Source organism: Sipha flava, unplaced genomic scaffold, assembly GCF_003268045.1.
Source record: "Sipha flava isolate LNK unplaced genomic scaffold, YSA_version1 116_pilon_pilon, whole genome shotgun sequence".
NCBI lineage: Eukaryota > Metazoa > Arthropoda > Insecta > Hemiptera > Aphididae > Sipha > Sipha flava.
The window spans coordinates 837,765-864,039 of record NW_020271740.1 but is presented as its reverse complement, the minus strand read 5'-3'; the positions used below and the strand labels follow the sequence as shown (position 1 = coordinate 864,039).

The 26,275-nt window shown below is 36.5% G+C and overlaps 1 protein-coding gene across 1 annotated transcript in view; it reads right to left on the bottom strand.

The window, feature by feature from the left end:
• Positions 1-9,724: 9,724 nt before the first annotated feature.
• Positions 9,725-26,275, bottom strand: part of LOC112692228 (homeotic protein distal-less) — a 201,637-nt gene continuing 185,086 nt past the window's right edge. The window contains exon 8 of the mRNA XM_025566841.1: positions 9,725-9,878. Within this exon, the coding sequence (XP_025422626.1) occupies positions 9,860-9,878 (19 nt within the window). The 3' untranslated portion in view covers positions 9,725-9,859. The remainder of the gene's footprint in view (positions 9,879-26,275) is intronic.

Sequence of the window (26,275 nt, the reverse complement as noted above, 5' to 3'; positions counted from 1 at the left end):
ATAGGACGTGTAGTATATTCGTATCGGATAAATTCGACTCTCTGAATCGAATATTAAATGGGAACAGACGATTTTTTTTTTTTTTTTAATACATTTGAAAGACTAGAAAGATCAAGTTTTATTAAACCAACGTTTTAAAAAAACGTTTCGTGGTAAATAACGTCGAATTCCTTGTGTCAAAAAAATCGGAATGAGAACGTTTAACTTATGACGACTCTACTGTGTGTCGTATTCCATTTATACATTATCGTAAAACGTTAGAACATTGTCTGAACACGAAACGCCGGTGGGCTGAAAGTCGACCGAAGTTGTGTGTCCGAAATATTAATTTAAAAATTGTTTTTCGTTATTCGTTAAAATCGATACGTTGTACGGCTAAAATGCAAAGTAAAATAATAGGGTCTAATATTGACAGTCAAAAAATATTAAACATGCAAACCGAATAAATGAAAAGTGTACTAATGAAAACACGACATGCAACATATTATAATATAGTGCTATCGGTTTTTAATATACTATAACTCGAACCAATCTCGTAGTGAAAACATTAACTGGAATTCGGTATAACGCTAAATAATTAATATTTTCAATAATACTTTTGTCAATTTTTCCCCTATTTGACAGTAAAGCAATTTATAGCATACCAAATATGCTATACACTTTTTAACGGTGTTGCATCACGTAATATGAATACGTAATACAAATGCGTCAAGTGCTAAAGCAGTGGCGTAGCCAGGATTTTAAAATGGGTGGGGGCAGGCCCGTATTTAAAAATTTGGCGTCCCCGGTTATATAATTTATGCCCCCTCCCCAAAATAAATAATAATAATATAACACTTATTATTTCGTCTATAATCGAGATTCTTTTATATTAAAATATAACTTATAAATGAAAATCGTTTAATACTTTTTTTAATTAACAAATCAAACAAATTATAACATAATAAAACATACTAATTTGTTTTTTTTATTGTTTTATTTTTTTTTCATTAGGTACATCATTTTTAAAATCAACCTACCCATGCCCCTCTCCCACATAAATACGGGCCTGGATGGGGGGCAAACTCAAGATACTAAAAAAAAAAAAATAATCAACAATTAACAATAACTTTAATAAGCTTTTACAGGTGACTCTGGTTTTTTTGCTGTACTGTCTTTCCATTGGTTTCGGCACATAGTTCATTCTGATTTGAGATAATATGGAGTTATTATTGTATGTACTAAAATTGACAGGGATTAACCCTTCAAGTGCTATAATTTCTTTTAACTGATGATTAAATTTAGTTTGTAGTTGTAGTAAAATACTATCAAGGAAAGGAATACAAATTTATATTCAGTAGTATTCTTCAGGACAAATTTTACTTTTTTGTATGTTTAATCTATTAGTTTGTCTTCCACGTATACGTGGTATTTTTATTTCAATATTTACTTAAGTAGCAATTGAAGTAACTTCATTAAATAAATCTTTGAAATGGTTGTCAACATTTTTCCGAACAGCTTGTAAACCTCCCTTTACTACAGTGATATCAGCTAAAGCTTTTGATAAATATTGTGTTTTGCTCAGTAAAATTTGACTCAAATTTATTGTGTAAGAAAAACAAGTAATCACCACTTCCAATGCAATTAAAAATTCACTTTATGTTATAGCATACTCTAACACTGTAGCCAAACTTGATGTTCCTCTACTTGAATCTCCACATTTTATTTTTTCTAATGCAGTAACAATATACACATATAATTCTTTAAAAGTAATTTTATAATTTTAATAATGTTAATATAAAATAATTATTCTAAAACTAATTATACCTTGTTACCAACTCCTCCACCAAAAGTTGTAAGAATAATGCACCATTTACAAAAAACTCCTTGTTTATCTTTGCTATAAGCCAACCAAGGAAACAGTTGAAAATATCTAATTTGAAATTTACGAGTTTGATTGCCTTCTATTTGTACTGGAAAAGCAAAGCCAAGTAGCCAAGTACATTTCAAGCAAGTAATAATTTCAGATTCGCGTAAAGAATGGCTTATTATAAAAGAAGCAATATCATGTACATCATTATGATTTTCTACAGGCACTGGAGCAGTATTTAAAGTATAAATCTAAGCAATTAATATTAAGTAAAATATATTATATACAACAAATTTAAAAATGTTATAAATATATACCTTTTCAAAGCATTTTTGTTTTTTAACAACCTGGTTGAACAACGGGAACAGCTTCTTTTTTTCGAACGTCATAATAACTTATGTGTACGAAAAGTGAAAATCACAATTATCTAAACATCTTGCCGTCTTGACAAAGTAAAAGTTTTTTAGTAAAACTATTAGAGTCAATCTCGGAATTCGGCTTACGCGGAAAAACAGAAAAAAAATAACTGATTTGATAAAAACTGATAAAAAAAGAAATTACTATCAAGCAAATTGATAAGAATTTAGAGCAAAAGCGAATTCAACGAATTTTTTATACGTATAAAATAAAAAATATTATAATTATGTCAAACATCGATACGGCCAATGGGGGGGGGGGGCATAGCACTCTGTGCTACATAAAAGTAATGCTTATTAAACCATGTAAATGTCTAAACGATATTATGTACCGATTGGATTAAAAAACAACATATATATTATTATTCAAAGATTAATTAGAGATCGTCAGTATAATAAAATGATTTACGATATGTACCTTGGGGCTTTACGTCTTACTTTTCGATCGTGCAACTTACGTATGCACCCGTGGTCAGTTTTATTTTGGCTGTGAATATCGTAATAATCAAATATACTGTTAGTGATTTGTGTTTGTGAAAAATATGAACCTTTGTGCGAAAATCATTTATATACATATTTTATGAAATAACTATAGACCGATGTTTTTTTTTTTTTTTTTTTACAGTGAATGTCGAAATTAATCGAACTGAAGAAAAATCGTGCAGTACTTTTATATTAATTCAGTGAATGTAAAAACCGTTTAAAAGGTCGTATTTTAATGGAATGTTTCTATAATTTTAGGGTACATACGCACGCAATTTAAATTGTTTTTTTCGGTCGGAAAACATGGCAATCTTAGGTACATATGTATATACTATATAATATTAAATATAGATAATATTACCCTACCACCGATATTAAAACGATAATAACACGGGAAATAGCGGTGAATAAACTATGAACATAAAATGCGTGGTACTGTTAACGTTTGTTCGTACACGGGTTGAAGGATTGGAAAAAAAATGTTGTGTCCCCCGAACCAGGAACGGATTCAGACATTCAGATGAAGTGGAAGAGAGATTAAAATTCAAAAGGCACAAATTTTAAATAACACTAGGTGGCCCAGTTTGTACCCTGCAGGGTTGAAATTAGTTTTAAGTTTCTGAAACACGTATATAATTGATTTTAAGTACATTTCAAACCATGTCCGGTACGTACAAAACGTATAAAAAGCCTTGAATTTTAACGGACTTTAAATTTTTATTTTTCTTGTCTCAGAACGATTAGATGTATAATTGTTGAAAACTTTCTAAAAATGTTAAGGTCTCAGACGCATAAAACACTTGTACAACGACATAAATTGAGTAATAAGAAACAATATTTATTAAAAAAAAATTAAAAATCAACATTAGATGATCTTGCTAAATCATAAGTTCATAACGTATCATAGCGAACATGTTAACGCCCGTCATCGGTACGATTTTGGAATAATCGTATTAGTTTTACAAACGTGATTGGTATTAATTATTTCTCCGTCAACGACAATAAAACTTTCAGATGGACAATCTGCACCAGATCGCGTTCTCGCATCAACATTTTAGATAAAACTTTTTTCGACAGACATGGTCACATGAGTGTTTCGATCGAATGGTTTTTCGATTTTTCTCGTAGTCTTTCCGCCTTGGAACCGGAAAACGTCGTTCAACACGCGTTAATGCTTGTTCGACAACAAGACGAGCGCGTACGCGCGTTTGATTGTTCGAAATCAAACGATAGGTTAAACCATTGTGTCTGGTACCCGTTTCGACACGTTTTCGGACGACCAAGTGGAGTATTTCTGTTGGCGTTCGAACACGCCGTGCCGCTTACATCATGTCTCCGCAAACAGCGAACAGTTTGTCAATTTCGTCTGCGAAACTCAGTTTTAGCCGACGTTCGGAGTTCACAACGCAATGGCTACATTGGAACCGATTCTGATCCGATTCGACTAGATCCGACAGTCCGACTAATCGGAAGAAAAACAAAACCGTGTATGTTATCGATAATGACCGTATTTATCCGTCCCACCCGTTTTCGACGTACCAATTAGTCCAGTGATTTACATCCTTTTCTCGTTCATGTCATCTTTAGCCACTAGAATAAAACACCGCGTCAGCCCAACATAAAAATTAAATATAATAGATTATAAATAATCTTAACCGTGTATTTTAGAATAATTCTTGAAATAACAAAAAAAAAAAAAAACATCGAAAAATAATAAGTACATCTACAATCTATCGAGTTGCAGGGTTCAATAAAAATTGATATTATAAAGCATAAATTTGCAAATTAAAAAAAAAAAAAGAGAGAAGAAAAATTTTAATGATTGTATATTTGTTATATTTATTTATAATAATAATACATATCTAGCGACTGTAAAATAACTGACTAACGACCCTGGTTAAGTCGATAAAATAATCGATAAAGCAGCGATTTCGCTTTAATAATAATACTGCACGTGTTTATTGAATCTGAATAATAAACATGAATAATATAAAGATACAAACTTGAAGGTATGCTATTTACATGACTGTTGTGGTAATAATATGATTTTATTAAAATGAATTATTTTCTTATTTTTTTCCTTTTCCTGTGAAGATTTCATGTCACCCCTATACTGCGTCCATGTCACCCTTGGGTGACATGTCTCTCCGGTTGAGAACCACTGGACTAGGCAGTTACGTCGGTTTGAAAACAAATTTTTTGTTATTCTTCCGATTAGTCTAAACATTTGGATAAAATAAATAGTCAAAATTATGATTGACACTCATAATGTAATCGAAATCTAGTACACAATTTTTATTGTTTTAAATAAAATCAATGACACTTTTTGTACTTAGTGCGTGTCATATGTGACAACTGACAATGCGTTTAACAGGAAAAAAAGTTCGTAAAAAGTAATAACAAGTTTTTCATCTGGTTGAATACATTTCTGAAAATGAATGTATTTTTTTTATTATAAAACGATTATAAAACGTGATCGTTGAACGAGAGTCGCCATAACATTCGCGATAAATACCAAAAATGTAATAGCTTAAGAGCGGATTTAATTGGTATTGCAACTTTTTATTGATAACTAGTAAATCAAATCTGATCAAACATGTATACGAATCAGATTAATTACAGCCAACCTATTTAATTTAATAATGCAATTGTTTACAATTTTCGACGTTTTTGCAATTTTTTGCAATTATTGCAATTTTTGTTAAAATATACAAATTATTATTTACAAAGTGATTTTACATAAAAAATATAACTGCGATGTAAATTTTTATAAGTAGTTAAATATAGCTTAGGATTTTTAAAATTATATTTATCTGAGTTATCCATAAAACTCACAAGTTCAAAAGAATCAAATAGTCAATTACTTAATAGTTTATACATATTTAGTATAAATACTAAATAAATAAATAAATACTAAACAAATACTAACTAAGTACAAATATTTAGTATAAATATTTCTATAAATATTCCCGGTCCAATGGAAAAATAGTTAAAGATAAATTAAAATATGTCTTAGAAAAAAATGAAGGGTATAAAACTATTAAAACTTACTCTAAGATTATGACAGAAAATGAAAATGTTTATTTAGATACATCACCCAATTATTTAAACTATTTTAAACATGCATCGATAACAAGTGTCGACGTTAAACATACTTTTTCATTAGACAAACATATTTTAAGTAACGGACGATACAATTTTCAAGAACACTATTTAGAGATGTATATAATTATAAATTTTAATTCAGAAAAATTATATATTTTGACATCCATAATATTATTTAAGTAAGTAATTAATGATTATATATTTGAAATGATTTTACTATGTAATTTTAATGTATTTCATTGCCATTTTAACATATTTATACTGCAATTTTGATACATTTTCATTGTAATTTCGGCATCTTTTTAGTGCAATTTTAAGATATTTTTAATGCAATTATATCCGTTCTTTAATAATAGCAATCACGGTAGAAGTGATACGCTTACGTGTTTACCAACGATAAACACTCGTTATTCGTCAACATTTGATTAGTAGCAAAGTTTCAAAATATTTAAATACCAAACAGTAGTATACTAGTTTCGTAAGTGTTCATAAAAACTACCCATAAAAGGGAAGGCTATAGCTCCTTAACCCCCTTCCCCCTCACATGGCTCCGTCACTGCCCGCACAGGTACGTTTAAAGCTGCGGTTCGGCGTATTATCTGGGGTTATTGTTATTATTATTATTTTTTATATAGATGTTTTCGCTGTTTTTTATTTTTCTCTCGAATGTTTGCTTAAAAGATGGTGGACTGCGGCCAGAAAAAATATAACATTGTACAATCTGCGACAATACCGATAGGATACATTATAAAAACTGCGGTAATTTATTTTATATACTATGTAGCACGTCTGGGGAAATTACTGATAATTTTTAACAGAGTTAAATTGACGGAAAACATTTTAAAACGTTTAAAGTTCATAGTCAACTTAATTTTTTTTTTTCTAATCCAGTCAAGTTAAATGTTATACGAATATTTTTAATCGACTTATTTACTCAGGTTAAGTTATTATTATTATTATTATTATTTTTTTTTGTATTTATATAAATACCCAGTAATATGATTTATTAAAATAAAAATCATAAACATTAATGAACACAGGGAAAATGTTTGAATTTGCCGCGGTTTACGTACGGCCGTACGCTTACGGGTGCCCGGAACATTAAGCGTTTCGTATTGTATCCGTCTACCGGATGCGCACGACTTCCGGAAAGAAATACTTACGTTCGACCGATTGATCAAAAAGAATATTGCGGTTTTTTTTCTTTTCCCAATACGTATTTTTATTTTGCGTTACTCGTATTCAGTTTGGTTCGACGTAAACTTTTTTTATTTTTATCACACGATCTATTATGACTAACTATTATTATTATTATTTTTTCTTTAATCAACATTTAGACCATCTACGCGCAGGACTGCGCCTGAAACATTTCTGTACGTGCACCGATCGTCGTCGTCGACGACCGGAGGAACGAACGAATCGAAATTCACTTACAGCTCACAGGGCTGCCCAAACGCGTCTTAGACTTTGATTTTTTTTTTTTTTTCATTTCGTTTGCCTCGGAACCCGGAAAAAACCGAGTACAGCGCTGATTTCCGCCCCGCGAGCGTTCGCAACGATTTCTTTTCCTCGCCGCAAACACGTCTTCGCCGAACCGCGGTAAATGTTTTTCGCACGCGTACCGTCTACGTGCCGCCATGTGATCCACGGCCGCGTCAGAAGTGCCGCGCGGGAAACAGTTCTACGTTTTGGTTCACACGTTGTTTCGGTGCACGCGATTCGTATTGTTGTACGCGCGCCGCGCTATTGTGATTTCGCCGTCCACAACCGTTTGACGTTTCGGTCGAAATATCACCACGTCGTGTCACTGACGATTGTTTTCGTACACGCACGCGAAGCGTAGACAATATATTGTTACGGCAACGACGTTTGTGCGTACGAAAAAACACCGTTGAAGAGAGATGTATGTAAAGCGAGAGAAAGAGAAAATACAGGAATTATGAAATAAATTATGCACTCGTCTCCCGCGACGATAACCCGTGCGCAATGGGTTTTTAAACGGGAGGGGCTGACCGCCGCTTTTTTGGGCAGGTTAGGAAAGAAACGCTTTGAGAGATCATCCATATAACTCACCCCCACCCCTTTCCACCTGCAAGTTCGAAAATGTATTGTTAATCGAAAACATGACTTTTTTTCTCGTTGTATTAAAAAAATGTCATCTTGTCATAGGTTTAGAAAAATAGGTTATAAGGTTATAACAACTTTCAAGACAAATAGGTTGAAAATTAAAAAATAATATAATAATAATAATAATAATGATGATAATAATAACACGTTGATTTTGGTACAACATTCATACAAAGCTCTTCCCTAGAATGAACAATAATAAATATTACGTGTTTAAACACACGCCAAACGTGTTTTAGTACCTAATCGATTTAGCAACTTGCTCCGGTGACTCGGCCAAGTATTAAAACCGTATGAACCCGACTGTAGTAAAACGTGAGCGTTAAACGGCAGTCGTTACAACGTTCACGATTATCACCGAAAATTCAGTAGCAATCACGGTAGAACTAATACGCTTACGTATTTACCAATGACAAAAAACACCTGTTTTGTTAGTCATCATTTAGTTTGTACCACAGTTGTAAAGTATTTAAATACCAAATAGTAGTATGCTAGTCTAGTACGTACACATAAACACGACCCATAAGGGGGGGATGTATCCCCCTTAGCCTCCCTTTGGCTACGCCACTAAATTCGTACGTGCTGATTTCAGTATTTTATAATATACTCTTCCCGGCTCGCAGTGCCGGTTGTGTAAATTTCGCTCGGAGTTTACAGACTTGTTGAGTTGCCGTTCCTTACGTGACGGAAGATAAAAAAAAACTTTTTTTCCGCCTTTCACAATCCTTATCACTGTTTTCAATACGGTTAGGAGGCTCGTCGAATACATATTATTGTCTGCCTTTTTCCACCAATAATATATTCTGATCAAAACATGTTCACCCGGGTCGAGTTCGCTTCGATGGCACTACAACGTATTACCGGTGTCCTTCAACGAGATATCTACTGACATGTGTGTTGCGTAATATCTCGGACTAACAGACCCCGTCGGCCGACGAGGGTTAAAATTATTTATTTTTTTCTAACCCGATGATAACCTTCTAGAAAATTCGAACTTTTCGTTGTAACGTATGATACCATGAACAGGCAACTCGGTAAAACATGTTTGATGTAACATCATTTCAGAACGGTTGTTTTTTTTATTTATATTATTCAAATATTTTGACGACCGCGATGGTGACAACATGGAACCGATGTTGTCCTGTAGGAAGTTGATAGGAACAGTACTGTATAGGAGCATGACGGTTTGCAACAACCCGATAAATAATACACACAAAACAAAGTAATTGTTTAAAAATTCTATTACCTATGATTTTTTCTAGTGTCTAAATATACGTTCAATATAACACTTTTTTCCAATATTTACAAGTTTAACTATAGGTATATCATATAATTTTATGGAAGGTTCCAAAGTACATCATTTTACATGTGTAATTACATTTTTTTTTTTTTCGACGATAATATTGTTCATTATAATATTATTTGCATATTATATATAATCGGAAAAATAAAATAATAATAATAATAATAATACACAAATCCAATATTTACAACAAGAATATATCGATAATAATAATAATAATAATAATAATAATAATAATAATAATAATATTGTATAATTACGCATTAGAAAAAAAAAAATTGAAAAAAAAAAAAACCGTTCTTCATTAAATATAATTTTTGGGTTTTGCGGCAGAACATGCGTCGATAATATTGTGTCATGCGTATAATATTTATTTATGTTTTATGTATATATATTTATATATAATACAGCCGTATGAATATTATATAGTGTTTCGCATAAACCGGAGAGGAAAAAAAAAACTTAAAAACACTTAATATATAATAATAATATATATCACCAGTTAAATTATTTTGAGTTCAATATAGGTACACAACAGTAAAGTTTCTACGATTGTCGACTTATTTCCATTTTATGTTAGACGGCAGGCCACACCCTGAAACAGAAATACAACAAAAACCATTAGTCGCGCATATTATATTATACATGCATACATATGTAGACACGTAAGCGACGTGTTCGGTTAACAGTGATTGGGACATGTATGCGTGGACAAAATGCTACCACGTTACCATCGCGGTTACACAGCCTTGTAAATTACCCGCCGTCATAGGTCCTGTCGATGGGCGAATTACAATAATGTCTTAGCTCTCACCTATTGTTTTCAATTCGAAATCATTTGTAATCCTACAGATGTAGATATGGAGCTCTACTTTTTTCGATTCGTCGCTATCACGCGCGCCTATTCGATTTTTATCGGAACGCGTCGCCGAATAAAACAGTATTTAATATCATAAAACGAATGCGTTCGTTATGTATGTGTTAATCCACTAGCGCCACGCCACGATATTGTAGGTATTTTTACCGTGTATAAAAAAAAAAAAAAAAAACACAAAAACAAAACGACTGGGAAACATCATTATTTGACATAATAGAGGAGAAGTAAGCAAAGCAAGAGCACTGCGCGAAGAAGACGTTTATGATGCCCAAGACCATTTGTCCGGTGAAAATCGTTTGGTTATTCTAACAAGGTAAACATAATTTGGATTTCGAACCGCGGCAAGAGAGAGAACCGACCCCGGCCGAGAGATTTCGTAACACGATCGCCCGAGTCGATTATCCGTTCGTTCGGTCCGATCGACGCGAACACGCATGCTTACAACGCAATATCACATGCGAATACGGTGCACGATCCGCGGGCTTATGATTTTTTATTTACGCGCGCGCAAAGGTATTAACCCGGTCGTGTCGCCGTGGTGGTGGTCGCGCGAAAGCGAACGTACGCGTACGAATTGTGTACCGAAACGTTATCCGTTTTCGGGTTAACACTGGTCAAAGCCCGCAGCATTAGATCAACGCGGTCTTACGTGCGAGTACACGGTCTATGCAAATCCGAACACTTCGTAACAATCTCGCGCGTACGCATATTTTACACCGTACAGGGTGTGCACATTCTCGCGGTTGCACGATGTACAAATGGCAACGCGGTCCGAGGGAAAACGCGGCCGATCGTCCACTGGAGGCCAAAATCGGATCGAATAACGATCCGAACGAGGGACAAGGATTACGGGCGTGGTACACTGACTTTCTTATTACCGTGCGAGGAAACGCACGAGTCGGAGAATGTTCGAAAATCGTAATCGAAAGTCATACGGAAAACGGTTGGAATATATTATCACGTCGTCACACGAAAACGTAGGTGCAAACGCGCATATCTTAATCAAGTTAATACGGCACAACCGAAATCCACGACAGATCTATAATGAAATGAAATCTTTTTTATTTCGAATTTTAGTTTGGTTAAAAACTGATTGCTAGTGCACCAATTTATATCCCCAAGGTCTATGAACTCGATTAAAAATATTCAATGGAGCGTATGACAACGGTCAAACGGTATCCAGTTGTATGTAGTATACAATATGGTCATGATTTAATAGTACTAAAAATGTACATTACGGTGGTAGATAAAATTATAATTAGTCCGAGAACAGTAAGCGTATTGCATAAAATTATCTGATAAAAGGTCAATTTTCCGAAGACCTTTTTCATTATTCACCGGACTGGATGTCGTATTTTAGAGAGCAGTGTTCGATAAAGCGCCTTTTTATGCGATATCATAATATTTAAGTAGTAATTGGAATCCGACACATGATCGAGATAATACGTCGTAATATGCTCTATCCATCCATAATACAGAGGTCACCCGCCAAGAGCTCGTTCTGAAAATCCGATTTTATATTTGCTTATATTGTCACCACACATTACACGCGATATCTAATAATTATTTTTATTAATATTATGATATTATAATGTATACATACAACATTTAATAACTCGCATAACCCTTTGTAACCTTATTCGCTCATTAACTCACGCAGTCTGTACGGCCACAAAAACACTGATCCTTGACATGACGCAAGGTTATCGTCATCAATATTATTATTCGACAACACTGTTTGTTTTACTTAAACAATATCTGTGCCGTATACAATATAGTGCTGGTCGATCAAACTTAGTTATACTTATTGATCGAAGTATATGTGTTTGAAATCAATAAACCGTCCGTGTACACTTCGCATGCACGTAAATATTAAAACGTAAACGTACAATGTGTACACACATATTACGTATATGTATATCGATTTCACGTCAATTATTTTTTAAACATTTTACACACGCGAAAGCATTATAAGTTATGTAAAAAAAAAAAAAAAACAATCAAGTTTTTTAGACCACGCGTACAGTATTTACAGTGTTTATATTGTTGGGCTGGAAAAAAAAATCATGTTGACATTAACACGCCAAGATCGCCGTCTACGGTACACCGAACTACCCGCGAGGCACAACCCATTGGTTTTATCACCGTCTCCGTTTACGCACGTTATGTTTACGACCACTAAAATCACGTCATAATAATAATAATAATAATAATAATATAACATATTAATATAATACGCGCGAGTACGCAGAACGTTAAAATGTTATCAACCGTGCAACCGCATCTATTTGTCATCGTTGTATTTGTACACCACTTATGATATTGTACCAGCAGCGTATGATGGAAATCATCCGTTGTAAATGGTTACAACAATACATGTTGTGATATTCATAACAGCGTCTGTACCGCTGAAACGTTGGCTAGAATTATTACATCTAAGCGTGCACGGCACGCGTAGACTTATTATTATTATTATTTTTTCAAGTTGAGATTTTGGTAACAAATCTAAGCAATTGATATCATATTGGTGGCACGGGAAGTTAATAGCCACGTAGAAATTGTGATGAGAAAGTTTTTGTTTAAGGGTATATACATAAATAACCAACAGTGAAATATACTGTAAACATAATATCGGTAACTGATTATTTAATACTTTTAGTTTAGAGCAAAATGTCATTGTTTCGTTGTATATTTATGGATATATACTCAACAGCAGCACCACCAAATACAAGAAAATCGTCCCAACCGTATTCTCTATGCGGTCGGTTTTCGCCAGCAACGTAACGAAATCGGTTACGAAACGATCGTTACACTGTTATTATCATTAATGACTACGCGCGTAATATTGGTAATGTGTGTTTACAAGACGAACAAATAAAAAAATAAACCAAAAATCTACCGTGTCCGAAGTATACGCCCGCAGCGTCGGGGAGATGCGTCCACGGGTTTAGAATAAGAATGAAATGTTTTTTTTTTTTTTTTCGTACAACAATATAATCTTATAATACGTACACGTATTCAAATTGATCGATAAATTCAATGCAGAATTATGTACAATAATTGTTATCATCGCCGTGTAATGTAGATCAAACGTGATTCGCTGTCGAGTGAACGTCTCATTTACGAGGGTTGAAATTAATAAGAAAAAAATGTAACAAACGGTTAGCCGAGTGTTCCGTTATATCGCCCGGTATATGATTGTACGTGCAACCTGCAGGGACAACGCTTTATACAATCGGCCATATAAGTTGTTTGAGATATTATGTATTGCTACAATATCATCGTTACAAATCGAATCCGGAATCATGTTATTTCGTACCTGTACGTCTACATATCATCGTGTACGTATTATATTAAACGGTGACATTGAACGCATTTCGTCACGACCGAATTTTTTTTTAAAAAAAAAAGCGAAACATGCGAGTTATTGATTTCTATGCAAATGTAATGGTCTGAAATACATTTTTATTGGAGGTTATGAGATTTTAAAACACGTCGAAAGAAAAAAAGAAAAACCGTTAAATAGATGATATGAATTCTTGCGGGCACGGAGGACAAGTCTTGGGTATAATTTCAGTTCTACCGTGCAATTGTTTTGTCCGCGTATTCGATACAGGATTTAATGATATATTGAGATGATTATAATGGTAAAGTTCTGTTGCACATTTCGTTAAGAAACAGTAATAATAATCGACGCGAAGAACCTGTTTTCCGTTGCCATATTTTATAATAATATGTATTTGGACTTTTCTACGCAAGCACTGCGCAACGTGTCTGCAAAGAACGAAATGTACATCGAGCAACACGCAATGTTCACTAAACGAGATTATTTCACGAGTGTGTCTCACACGAGCGTCGATTTCTGCGCACAACGCACGCCATTAAAATATTTGATCTTTTAACCGTTGCAAACTGTAATAGTATTTTGAACTTGCAAGACGTTCTCTACTGCAGCGCGACGACGTGAGAATCTCGGTCGAACGTACGGAAAATTACCGTATTAATAATTGATAGCTTAAAGGTATAGGTAATTTTTATTATTTACTTTGTTTGATATTGTATTAGTTAAATAGTAAAAAAAAAAAAAAATCTTTCTAAATAATTATTTGACGGTTAAATATGATACTGCGTAACATTGAAAATGAAAAGTAAACAATACGCGTTTGTAAATCATAGTTTTGCGACGTTTTCATCTTATTAGATATTGATGGCCGATCGTTTGGAATACGAGAACTGTGGTTCAAGATTAAATGACCACGGGGAGAGAACGACAGCACCGAAGGGAAGGATAATGCCGTGGCTGGGGGAAAAAGGGGTTAGGTTAGGAACGCGGATGTGAACACGTCGATAAAGTGCTCGTCAAGGTTAGAACCGTATTCATCAACGTAGACGCGTATATCGTTAGTCGTACCGCGACGAATTGCAATGGTCTCGGCCAAGATTGATCTTCGTTCGCGCGTACATTTCGATCGCACACCGATCGTCGAATGCTCTCGTTCGCACACGATCCGTTTACTCGCAGAGCAAAGTGTATTCGGTGAAAATACATAAGACCGTGTCGTGATGGCCGCCGTGCAGACCGTGTCGAACGTGTCGAGACGAGAGGACGACCCCGCCGGTGCGCGTCGCAATATTCGCCTAGTCATCGAGCTACCGACGTGTGCCTATAGGTTTTTCAGTACCTGCTACGAGTATTTGTTTGTTTATTTATGTTTTTTTTTTTTTTTTTTATACGTACGTCCGTGTACGCATTATTTTACGTATCCAACGTACGAGCCAATGAATAATCCGAAGCCGTTCGAATCACCCAACGCGCGTAGTGGTGGGGGTGAAAAAACGATCGCGACCAGTCCAACGAAACGACGGGGTCGATGGAGAGTCAAACGGGGGGGGAGGGGGTTGATTCCGACGGATTAATTCAGGGACGCGGTACAAATCGAGCCGAGACCAGTATTGCGTTGCTCTATACAAGCCGCAGCCGTATGGATAGCTCCGAAGAACCCAAACTCCTAAGGGTTACGGGGGGAGCGTCCGCCGGTGTAGGAGACCGCAGACGGAACCAGCAAAACGATACGCGTTATCTCGTCAAAAGGAAAATGACTGACGTCGATGTTCGTTAGGTCCGGTTAGCTTTGTTCGCCATTAAAAACGAGTTTCTGAAACTTTTTCGATTTTTCATAGATCTTAGTTACGTTCGATTACCCGTGCATGTTTCGTTATTTCACGAAGACGAGGACCGAGCACAGAGCGTGTTTTTTGATGGCGAGTATACGCCGAGAACTTTCCGGTTATAGTACTTCACGTGGCGGTCGAGGGTAAATTAAGAACTCGTTGGCTTAGGCACTAAACGTCCACGGCTCGCGCTGACGAACTCGATCGATTGTTTTTTTCGCCTAAAACGAGTACAATGAAACGTTTCAAACGGCCCCGTATACACGGCGACAATTTTCTATTGACCAACAGCGGCAAATCGTCACAAAACAATAATAATAATAGATTACTCTGCGCTGCGTACGGCGTACATTATAAAATATAATATATACATACGCAATTTTATGCGGGACGGACGCATTAGCACTATATTGTACTCGACTCGAAACTATAGTATAGTTAAATGTATAGTATATGTATACAGGAGAAGGGAAGAAAGAAGAAAGGAAAGAGAAAAAAAAAATGTATACGAGGGCTTGTACTAACGAAAAGCGCGTGCCTCTCGAGGATGACGACAACGGCGACAACGACGACGACGACGACTATTCTCCCTCGTTCAGTCGCACTCCCTATTTCTCTATTTCTCTCTCTCGCTTTCTCTCCGAGTCCCTTTGTCACCGCTGCCGCGATACATACGGACGTCAACCCTCTTTTTGTGGGCGAGCGAATTTAGCGTACACATGTCGCGTTTAACGAATCGTAAAATCGCAGGTCTTTACAAACGGCTGCAGAGGAATCATTACGCACGGTGCGAGCGGCGCTTGTCCGTCGCAAAAAAAAAAAAAATTATTTTTAATTATCTTCGCGCACGTGTAATATATTTATGTATGATAATACGACTTCGTTAGACTGTCGCTTTCTCGCGCATAACGGTTACCGAGTGTATGTTTACCATACGACGGACGTTATTATGCGTGCGTGTAGGTAATTTGAGGGTGATTTCGTAATTTTTTTATATTTAAACCGTTCGCGTGTCGAGGGAGTTCCCTCTTTTGGGCGGCCCTCCTTCACGGGATTCCCCAGCTCGTCCATGTATTATGTATAAAGTTATCAGAAATTTGTGGCACGAAAATAAATGTGAATGGTACAATAATGACGCAACTGGACTCCGCGCACGTGCATTCGTATTATTTTTGAAACAAACATTTCAAATGCACATAATAATATTATGCTTAAGCGTATAATTGTACAAATGTATTACATACATTTTACCACCAATAAATATTATAACAGTATTTACAATTTGCAACATACACACATACACACATATATATATATATATATATACACACACATGACGGAATAATTATTGTAAAATAAATAACTAGACTTGAAAATTTAAATGCGATTTCTATACTCACTGGGTAAACCCAAAAGAAGGAGCCAGTGCTCGTATCAATTAATTTTACAATATATCGCATAAAAATCAACCGCACAGACTTATCCGAAGAGAGATGAAACGTTTAAGGGTTTCATAAATAAATAGAAAAGCAATCCCGGGAAAACAATCGTTTCGAATGAATGAAGTATCCAAACAGGAACCGAGCTTGCGAATACAGTATATAGTAGGCGCGATTCGTTGTTGCTACATAGATTGTATGCAATGTCTTATGAGACGGGCAAAGGACATTTTTTCATGTAATCGTAACGCGGTAGATCTTTGAAAAATATAACAAAAAAAAAAAAAAACCGTTTGTGCGCCCTTATACCATAGATAGATAATTTTGTGTGTGCAAGCCAGCACACGAGCGTAAAAATAACACATAATATTATAACTCTGCACCGATGTTTACTTCTCACCTACATATATATTAATATAATATGTACATGTAGTACTTCGCTGCAGATATAAGAAATTACCTGTAAGCATTCGAAGCGAAGTACGCCCAGTGTACTTATATAACCTATGGTGTATTATTTTCATCTTTTTTTCTCTTTCAGCCCGTAACCTATATATACTATATATGTGTACATGTGGGTATGATGACAATTGAGAAAAAATGATTTTTTTGATTTTTTTTTTTTTTACGAATTCAAAAGTTACCGTGGAAAAAGTGGCGGGGAAGAGGAAACGCTAGATTCACGCGACGTTTTTCCCGTTGGGCGGCTTCGCGCGCGTGCACGTGATACAATTTTCTATTTCATTGTTATGTACCTATACTTAATACACTATATACTATAGTGTGCACGCTGAGGCCGACGGAATCACGTAGGTATTTTTAATAGTGCGGAAGGGGGGAATAATAATAATGATAAAAAAAAAATCGTACTCATCCCGATCGGTACATAAATACGTGTATATATATTTAGTTGCGGACGTGATATGTTTCCACTATTTTGTGTAGATACGTACAATAACATCAGTGTAATAAATTTAAAAATTTTTTTTCCCCCTTTTTTTTATCATTACGGATTTGTTATTTTTGTTTTTCGTTAACGCACCCGCTAGATCCTATGTAACACGGAGGGGCAACTAACTCAAAGTTACAAGAGGATGAATTTTTAGAAAACTAAAATCTAGGGGGCCCGAGCATAGAAAACCAGAAAAAAAAGTCATTCAAATTATCGATTTTAATTAGCATTTATATACACAAGAATAATAAATTCAACACACACGACAACACGACACGAATGATACGAAGAAACTGATATAGTTGAATAGTCTGGTGAAAACAGTTTTGTTGGAAGCTATATATTGTTAAATAGGTATCTTATTAAATAATCGGGATTTTACAGTTCATAAGGACAAAAATGTATTAAAAAAATGTTGATTTCCTCCCCCCCCCCCTTTGGAGCCGCGCTTTGTACCTCGCGTGTACGTGGTTACGATTTTAAGCGCTGATCGTTTCGGCGCATCGCCGTGAGAGACTGCAGACGATAGATCATAGATCTTGTTAAACGAGTGTGGAGACCGGCAGTAGATTAATAACATTATCGACGATTTCATAAGCTTTTTACACGCATATATTAGACCGCACATGCACACACGTAGTACGGAATATTTTAATGTGTTCACGCCTATATCGTAACTGCGAAACTTGTTGTTTTGCGGCGCACAACGTTTTCCCGTAGGGCGGCGCGGCGTTTCGTCATCGAATTACACTCCAACGGTTAGGTTCTTCGTCCTTCGCACGCGCAGCGAAAATCCGCACGTTACATGTTTTACCTATCTAATTATCACCCGAGCACGCATCACAGTATACACCTGCGTATCGGTGTACTTGCAAACTACAAGGGTATGTCTCTACGTGCCTTCATCTGCACGTGCGTTTATACCTTTCGCCGATGACGAGGTCCGCGTGAGCTTGCGCGCACCAAAAACGTGTACCATCGTGTTCCCCACCCATCATCACAAAGCTTATATATATATTTCCCCCTTCCGGGAGTACATCGTCAACGTGTGGACCGTGTCCCGAGTGCAAAGACGTCGGCGGGACCTTTCCTTCGCCCTACTACCGCTACTAGAACTCTATATGAGGGTCACGGAGAGACTTAGAGGTGTGCGATTACACTGACGTAATTTACACGCTCGTGTGTACGGGAAAATGAGAGCGGGACACGGCAAACGAAGCGTCGATGGTGATTTTACGATATCATATCGTGCGAACTTTCACGACGAGTATCGGTGAAACGTTGAAAACGTACATAGGTTTTTAACACCGATAGTTTTCGGTCGAAACTCGTACGGTTTTCTGCCATCAAATCGGTACGCGTTGAATCGGCTCCGAGAACGATTTCGCATCGTGAGGAACGTCCAACTGACGAAATCCAAGACGAGGTGCGGAAACAAGACGTGTCACGTGCAACAGCGAAACCAAACGCGCACTCGGCGCTTGTTTCGTAATGGAAACCCTACAACGATTGTCGAGGTTTTTTTATTTTCTACTCGATTCGACCGACCTGTTCTTACACGGTTGGTCGTAATGGCAGTGGCGGGGACTGGTTCGTTTTGCATTGTTTCGTTTCCATTGCGATCGTCGTAATAACAATGTACGGGGACACGGTCGGTGTACCGAGTGCACTTCTGTTACGTCAGTAGCCCGAAAATACGTTTTCCCATCATCGCGCGGCGCGTAAACCGTGGAACAAAAAGAAAACACGAACATCGAGTGTTGCATTATGCGAGCGCACGCGCACAAACGCACGAGAGCCGAGCGAACACAATGGCGTGCGTGCGTGTGTACCCTGCGAAGAGACTTTTTAGCAATGCGCAGCGGACGGGCGCGCGGCGGTTAGAAGCTTTTGTCGTGCCCTCTCCCGCCTAAGGCCCGTCCGTGCCGGGGTTCCGCACCCGCGACCCCGACGACGACGTGTCCGGTCCCCGTCAGGGTCGAACAAGTGTCTCTCTCCCCGTCCATCGTTCAATGTCTGCACGGGCAGCGGGGCCGCGGTGTGACCAACTCACCGTGACCTTTGTGTGCGTGCGTGTAATCATCTTACGTTTTCTAGACACCAGCACAACAATAACAACAATAATAATTCATATGGGTACACCGCAAGAGCAGTGAACGAACGCGCTACTGACCCGAATGTAACGATCAAATCGTACGCGTAAGTTACACGTGTACCGTGTCCACCGCCGCTACTAATGCTGCGCGAGCAATAACAACGCGCGTCGCCCGAATATAAGACTGGACGGAGTTTGTACAAAAACAAAGCCCGGGGACTACGGCACCGGGTATAAGCGCGCCGGTGCAGGACGGACGGGATCCGTAAGACGTGGATTTTTGTACATTTATACGTTTGTATTATTCACGTGTACGACGATATTGTTTTTACGACGAAAAAAACCGTCGTCTTCCGTGGGAATCCGTGTTGCGCGCGCCGTGATGATAAATTGATTTATCGCGCCTTTTCTCCGGCCGCATTACCTTACGATTGTTTTGAAACAAAAACGGGGGGAAAAAAAAAAAAAAAAAAAAAGAAAAGAAATAATAAATATCGTCTCGGCCGGAAACAACCGTGTGTTCATAATACACGGTAGCGGGGTTATGTATACTGGCTATAACGTATATATATATATAAATCCGACAGAGTGTACCGCGCTGGTTCCGAATCGAAACGCCCGAGTTCGGATCATTAATAAAAATAAAAAAATATGAAGAAACGAAAAAATTCCACGGACGACGGTCACGGGAACACCGGCAGCAGATGGGATCAGAAAACGGCTATTATCATATTTACGACACTAATATTGTTAATATCATTATCGTGCGTCCGATTGCGGTCGCGGTTTGATGAGTATTTATCGGTGTCGATTAACGTTAAAACCGTCGTATATTTTCGAGCATAAGACACAGTGTCAAAACGCAAATATACATTATATATGTCACACGGACAAAACATTAATCCTGTACACCGGAGGCCTACGTCTAGTGACAAAGTTGTGAGCGCTTACGACAAAAAAAAAAAAAAAACGAGAAGAATCTACAATATGCGTACCTAGACAAAACGATCAACTTAATAGAAGGTGATCCCCTTTATCACTTAGGTATACTTAGATGGTTTGCACATACATTTTTTCTTCGATATAGTTATCAGAAGTGTAATAATATGTTTGTCATTATAAAATGTCACTGTTTTTTTTTTTTTAAGCAGAAGATATATCCTTCATCATATTTGTATAGAAGAATTAATTTGTATTCAAAACGAACTGAAATAATTTTGACAAACGTAAATAAGTTACATACAAACTTTAGTACTGTATTATTTCAGCAATTATAATACAAATATACAAACCTTACATTTAATAATTTATATTCTTATATATATATATATATATATATATTACGTAACGTGTGTTTGATCGACCGATTTCGAGAGATAGGTATAAACCTGCTGCATACGAGCTGTGCCGACCGGTACATATATATGTACAGAAATAACTTTGGTCAAATGAAATGTGAAAAAAAAAGAAAGAGTCGTATTGTATTCAATATGCCATCTATGTATATATTATTGCAGTAGTAGTAGTAGTAGTAGTAGTAGTATCAACGCGATGAAGGTCACTGTACCCATATTGCGAAAAAACAAAAACAAAAAAAAAAAACTGTCAAACATCTGTCTACCAGCATTAAAATATAAAAATGTTTTAAATAAACACACACGTGTATACGTGTATGCAAAAGGCATGCGTACGTATAAAGGTACGAAAGAGTTGTAAATGCCACGCACGCGCCTCGTGTTTGGACAGGCCACAGGATTTTACATTATGATATGCTCAACTTTACAAAATCACTCGATGATAATTGTTAGATTCACGAGCTTCCGGGACCTGCTCAGTAACCGGAATTGAACGAAAATTTGCAAATAATAGCAACCATTTTTTTTTTTGTATCATTGTATACGTTTGTCACACCCTCGTCCACTGTTCGAAACGTTCACTTAAAAATCGAATTAGCGTTCAATATGTAAAAAAAGCACCAGTTGATGTTAATTTGACCGATCAATTGAATCGGTAAATCAATTCAAACGCTCCGAAAATCGTTCAAATTCATTTAAAATATAAACGTCGTTCATATTCTGTTTGAAAAAAGCGAGTGACGTTCGCAGAATACGAACTTCAATGTGAGTTTTGACGAATGTCGTTCTTTCCGAACGCTGCCCTCACCACGGGAATAAATTAAACCGGGAGGGACGGAGATAAAATTATCATAAACCATATATTTTATACGTTTAACACCTGTTGAGGTTAAGCTTGGCACGTTCGTACCGTTGTCTGCGGATTCCATTTCTCATACATTCTATTGGTACGGCCTGAATTCGAATCACTCCAAAATATATTCGAATATAAACGTGAATCGGAACGAAGTATAATTTCCATACGAAAGTTGAAGTCTCAATTGTAAAACGAAGAATATTAGCGTTATTATTCATACACATGCAATAACGGTTTATAACTAACTGTATATATTAGTGGTCTAAATGAAAACTGAACTTGACTTTTCGGGATGAACCGCGTCAAAGATATAAAACACAACATTTCAGTATTTAAGCGTATGTACACGTTTCGACATGTCAGATAAACGTTATCATTTACATAATAATTTTGTAAAAAAAATATTATAGGCACGTCCGCTCATAATATACTCGTAATACTCGTTTCGACCAAATTAGAATTTGATTGTTTTAGAAAGTAAAAATACGAGAAAAAATGCATTGTGATTTTATGGAAAAACATTAAAAAACAATCAAAGGTCGCGCATGGTCCTTGAAACACGTGTACTTATTTATCAAAAAAAAAAATTATTTTCATATATATATAAAAAAAAAATAAATGTTTAATGCTACTTTCACTTCAGTAGTCTATTGACGTAATCAGATTCGGGCCCAGGGCTACGATTTTGCATAAATAATTTTTTCCTCGTGTGGGCTTCCCCCTAATAGTTCGACAAATATGTTTTTTTCTCTTCACGAGGATATTCAAAGATATTATATATGTATAGTTAGTATACGTGTACAATGCGTAACAACTTTAGCCGGTTTCTTTAGCACGCGGTACATATAACAACTGCACTGTTTCAACATTTATTTACGGATCGATTTCTCTTCTGATTTTCCTCAATTAACTCGCATTTTTTTTTCCGTTATTTTCTTCTGGGAGAAAATCAAGAAACTCATTTTTCTTGTTTACTGGACCATTAGCTATGGGCGGCAGTGTATAGGACCTTCGCGCCCGCAGTCCGCATTGCAGAAGTATATTCACGGAACGTCTATAGGCGTCGACATATAATTTTAGAAAAAATAAAAACGAAGTAAAAACTTTTGAAATAATATGCGTGTGTTTACTATGTATATATTTGAATGTATAATTTAAAAGAAAAACAATAAGACGTGTACACGCACTCGTGGAACGTTATTTCAATAAATATATTATGCGATGTGTAATTATACTGTACACGCAATAATTATCGTGTATAGATTAATACGTGTTCTGTCCGTCGGCCGATACGGCGAGTGATCTTTTATTATTTTTTATTTGTACATAAACATCGAGCGTTTGACATATTTTCTGTTACTTTATGTTAATTCGCTCGACAAGCCGCGTGAATACAGAGGTGACGGTAGCTTTATATCCCATGGCGAATGTACGACGATAGATCGATGTACAATGGTCGAGATTCCGAACCATGCAATCGATATAACGTGGACGATAAATCGTACACGGGTAAAAACATGCATATTTACGTATATAATTTATAATCGTATTGTATATTATTTTATTTAATTAATAACCGATTTAACGATGAAAATTAATATTTGCGATGTATGAGAAACATTATACGATGTGTATTCTTGTCGACGACTTATTTTTGAACGGAATTTTATTTTATTTTTCAATATTTTAACGCGTTTATAGAGGTAAAACAAAATAAATGATCAATTACTTCAGAACCAATTCGAACCAGAACTATGTATAAGACAGAGATTCGAGAATATCTAGGGTTTTCTTTTTTATTATATAGTAAAAAAATTTTCGTGTATTCATCAAATCATCAAAATAACTTATAACACAAATAATGATAATTGTTTAAGATGGGCACAATAGAACAATGGTTAATCTAAAAACCTTGATCTTCGGTAAGTACAGGTATACAAATGTTACTGTTGTAAATAAGGATAACTATGCAATTTTTCAGTATCGCTTTTATCAAATACCGTATGACGGTATCAGGGATTGACAAGTGACGAGGTTTGTTTTGTGTTTTAAAATGTTAAGCCTGTTAACACAAGGTAGGGAAAAAAAGTGCAAATTGGGGGAGGGAAGAGTAGAGCGAGTCCGATTTCGACCAAAACCGTACCCTTCCCTTTTCAGCCGATTCATTTTTTAATCAAAACAAAAATGTATAAAATTAATTTAAAATAATAAAATAATGATATACAATATTTGATTAAAATGGAAACTACTATAATATATTAATGACGATTCAGGGTTTTACTTAAGTTGCGAGGTTTTAGGTTCACATACAGAGCATAATCCCATTTGCAACAGTATCAAGGTTTGAATAAAAACTAGGTTAGGCTTAGATTTTGGGGCGAAAGCCCATCCCCCCAAAAAGTGCCACACTGTGGCACTCGAGTTATTGAGTGAATCCGGCAGGCGTAACGAGCGAAGTCCTAAAATTTTTAAAATTGAAATTCCGATTTTTCGAAAAAAAAAATGTAAACAATTTTCATTATGATAAGCGATCAAAACTAGATACAAAATATCGTTCTCTTTTATATTAATATTTTAATAATTATTGACAAAAATTGTACAAAATTATTTTATTATTTTGAATTTATTTGATAAATTTTTGTTTTGGTCGAAAAGTGAATCGGCCGAAAAGGGAAAGGTACGTTTTTGGTCGAAAACGGCCATGCCCGAAGAGTAATATCTACCCTTCCGCAATCCCGTGCATACGATCGAATGATAAAAATTCCGAAAAAGAAATCAAAATGTCGGTCAACAACCGGTAGTTATTTCTAAGACATACTGCGGCCGACACGAAAAATCCGCACAGCACTCTCGATCGATCCCGTTTTGGAATCTGAATCACGGCACGCGGCGGTGGCGGTTGGAAAGAGGGAATAGAGGACGGTCGCACTCGGGGGGGGGGGGGGGGGGGATGATCGACGACTTTCGGATGGTAGACTTACACATAGACTAGGTTATGATATACGCGCGCGGGTAACGGTAATTAATCGAATTAATCGGTGGCGGACAGGTTGTTTCAAAGCCGCGGTGTAACATAATACAAAACAGCTGCTGTGTACGTCGCGCGACGCGCACGGTACACGTACGACGACACGTATAATGGTGTAATGCGTACAGTGTTAGAGAGAGAGAGAGAGAAAAAAAAACGGAAAAAAAGAATAACTTTTCGGGGGTCCGTCATCAATCACGCGGGCAGACAATCGACAACCCGCGGTAGATACGGAGCGCGCTTCCCTGCACGGGTAAAAACCGTGTACACGGGGACGTGCGTTTCACTCTGCTGATAAATCAGATTGTTTCTGTTCGGTCGAGGATATACGCGTACGAAACCGCGGGACGTCCTGAAACGGGCGGCGACGGTAGCCGCGGTGTTACGGGTAGGCACGTCTATTATTCGTAAGTCGGTTAGGCTAGTTGGTTCGGTTACGTGTACGTACATACGGCAACCGTGACGGATTTCATTATGTTCGTACACAATACCGCGTGTGCCCCGGCGGACGACGAAGAGCTAAGACTTAAAAGGTGAGAGACTGACTCCCGCCGAAGCATTGTACACACAATGGGTACACGTCGATCCGGTTGGCCGTACGCTCCTCGATCCGGCGATGGGTATGGGAAACTCTTCAGCCGCCAGTTTTTGCTTCCTAAACATATATGGTATACTCGAAGCATATTTACGGTCATGAAGTGTGGGCACGCTGTGTACGAGCAGAAGTAGCTTAAAGCTCCGTTTTCATTTGCCTTTCGATCGAATTTTAACTCACGATATATTCGCCAACGCTACGCTAAAACGGAACGCAAGAAATCGACGAGTTTATTCTGATTTTGTATTTAATGAATAAAAATCAATTGTAGAGCTGAGACTTTTTTTTACATACGTTTTGTGTTAATAAATTGTAGTTGAATACAAATCGAATAGTAATTGTTCACGTTTTTTCGAAGGAAAAAAAAAACAAAATATGTTTATCGCACGACTTATTATTTTATAGAGTAAAATAAACACAGATAAAATGATTTCTTAACATCTGGTACATGATGATAAAACCGGTTTTCAACTTCTTGTAGAACAGTTAAAAAATGAATTACGTATTGAAGTCTTGTACAACCATAAAAAAAAATCCGAATTTATATTCGCCGAAACGACTCGATTTGTCGTCGTCCTATACAATCGTAGCGAAAGAGCGATGTACGATTTGAAATAGATCGA